Source organism: Pterocles gutturalis, unplaced genomic scaffold (assembly GCF_000699245.1).
Source record: "Pterocles gutturalis isolate BGI_N339 unplaced genomic scaffold, ASM69924v1 scaffold28943, whole genome shotgun sequence".
Lineage (NCBI taxonomy): Eukaryota > Metazoa > Chordata > Aves > Pterocliformes > Pteroclidae > Pterocles > Pterocles gutturalis.
In genome coordinates, this window is record NW_010121392.1 from 75,345 (window position 1) to 77,913 (window position 2,569).

A 2,569-nucleotide genomic window follows, 5' to 3' on the forward strand; every position below is an offset into this window, starting at 1 on the left:
TGTCAAACACATTGTGTCTGAAATCCTTTGTTGGGAGAAGTGGAGAGAAAGAGATTATAAAATGCCTCAAAACCTTCAATAAGGCCATTCCCAGGTTCCTTATATCTGTTCAGCCAAACAAAACATTCATACCTCACTTGGATGTATAGGATGGTATAGTATACTATATAGTATGTATTATGTCTTCCAATAGCATCTGTTGTCCAGGCTGCAGTTTACAGGAATAACTTATTTTGTGCTTTGTCAAGTTTTTAGACTCCTCAAGGCTAACACAGAGGGGAACTTAGGAGAGAGAAATATATCTGTTGTCTGTAATGTTGGTTTTCATAGGTGGTGAGATTTAAGATCCTGATACTTTTTGTAGGAGAGGTGAAAATAGATGCCCACTTGGACTAGTGATGTGTGTTTTTCATTGCTCTGCTAATATAAACCTTTCTGAGGTAAAGTTGAGCAGTGCAAATAACTTCTGATGCTGTTATCTTCCATCAACCTGAGGGAGTCTCTGACTGACTTTCTGTAGCATTTCCTCCTCAGAGAATTTTGTACACAAAATTTCTTAGTAGCTCTCTGGCACACTAATCCTTTTATTTGTGTTCAATTAAAACCTGTTCTGTATGCAGAGAAACTTTTGCTCAAATTCATCATAAAGCCTTGACACTTGGTTTCAAGTGTTTGATAGTGTGAGACCAGCCTCAGCCTAAAGGCAGCGTGTGTAGATGCTGGCGGTGGCGGGTACGTTCGTGTAGCTTCTGTAAGAATACAAAGGGAAAGCAGTGATCATTTTCACCTTTGGAAGGAAAAAAATTTGCAACGGCCCAGAAAAAAAAATTATTTACAGTACGTCACTGTAGGTTTAACTTGAACATTTTACACTGGAGTTGCTTTGAGAAATTAGCCTAGAATAGGTAGGAGTAGCCATGTTACAAAGTGACAAGTGAACTGCTGAGTCTACACTGATGTTGTGTGCACCAGTGTTTTGGGGGACGCATGCTGTTTTCACAGTAGTAGGCTGAGTTAGTCTGTGAGTTCTCTGTCAGTGTACTCTGAGAGAATTTGTTTCCCCTTTCCAGGTCAGGAAAGTCTGGGAAAGCTTTGTAATGCAAATTTAGCTAGCCTTCGTTCACACAAGGACTGCTAAATGCTGACCCATAAGGACTAAGTTCAAGATTTCTGTGAGTATGTGGGATTTGAATTAACGTGAATTAACTAATGAAAGACTATAAGACCATAAGGTGCATTCAGTTTCCAAATCGCTTACATGATTTGGGAAGCTAAAATTGGTCCTCTGATGATTAAGAGAAAGCTGGTTGATACTCCTGCTTGGCATAAACATTAACAGGAATCCACCCATGGTACTTGGATGTTTGTCGAACAGCTGGTGTGTTTTGTTTAACATAGTCAAAGAGAAAAGTCATAGCAGGTTTGTTGGAGATTGGCCACACTTATTGTGGATGACACAGATAATTGAGATGTATAACAAATAGTGAAGAAACAGATCCAAGCAAAAAATCTCAGCTATAATCCTTGGTAGATTTTGTGTGTTAGAGAGTATAAAGCACATTAACAGGCAAATAAAAATGCACCAGACAGTAACTACCATTAAATTTATACGTGGAAAAAATACCAGTGAGCTCAGTTGTTCAACTCTTATAAATCACCTGTGGAATAGACAACTTCCTGGAGTATCCTTTGAATCCTTTATATTTTCATGAAAGATTAGAATATGAATATGGAATATGGAAATCACAAGCCCTGGGTTTCTACATGCAGCAGAGGCATGCTGTATTCTACAGTATTACTCATATTTGACCCAGAGGAGGTTTGTCCTTTATTATGCTGTTCTGTTGATTGTATTCCTCTTTTTCAGCCATGTTCTTTTGCCTTGTGGAACACAGTCCAGATGCAAAATTAAAATTACAATTAAAATTACTGGAGGACTGGATGTGTATAATTATTTTGTAATTTTATTTCAATGCTAATATTTTCCATTTTTCTTTCTTTTTGTTACAGAGGGTATGAACTGTATGAACAAAGATCACGGGTGTGCACACATCTGCCGGGAGACGCCCAAAGGTGGGGTTGCCTGTGAATGTAGGCCTGGCTTTGAACTTGCCAAAAACCAGAAGGACTGCAAATGTAGGTAGATGAAGATTAAATCTCAAATGCACCCAAATGTCTTATTTGCTTCATTGTTGTTGTTTTCCAGAAGCCAAGAAATCAGCTTTGTTTTGGCCAAAGGTGATTTGTAATTTTAGTAATGTGTTTTTTCAGCAGAAGGTGTACTTGGGGGTGGATAAGAGGGATTGAATAACAGAATGTTGGCAATGTCTCTGTTAGCAAAATGATATAATCTTTTCTACCTTCCTATGAATGCAAAAAAAAGTGAGGGATCAGTTTAATCCAGGCTTCCCTTGTAAAGGAAAACAAATAAAGCATAGAGGATTCTGACTTGCAATATTTTGAAGGTCCACAATGATAGATGCATTGATAAATCTACTAATGGATTTAATGTAAACCCACTAGAAATATCAATTAAGAGTGTTAATTCGTCCTTTTTAAAGGATAGAAA

The 2,569-nt window shown here is 37.7% G+C and overlaps 1 protein-coding gene across 1 annotated transcript in view; it reads left to right on the forward strand.

The window, feature by feature from the left end:
* Positions 1-2,136, forward strand: part of LOC104464502 (signal peptide, CUB and EGF-like domain-containing protein 1) — a gene marked incomplete at both ends in the record, with an annotated part of 72,456 nt that extends 70,320 nt beyond the window's left edge. Inside the window, one exon of the mRNA XM_010077228.1 lies at positions 2,011-2,136. Within this exon, the coding sequence (XP_010075530.1) occupies positions 2,011-2,136 (126 nt within the window). The remainder of the gene's footprint in view (positions 1-2,010) is intronic.
* Between the last annotated feature and the right edge of the window lie 433 nt (positions 2,137-2,569).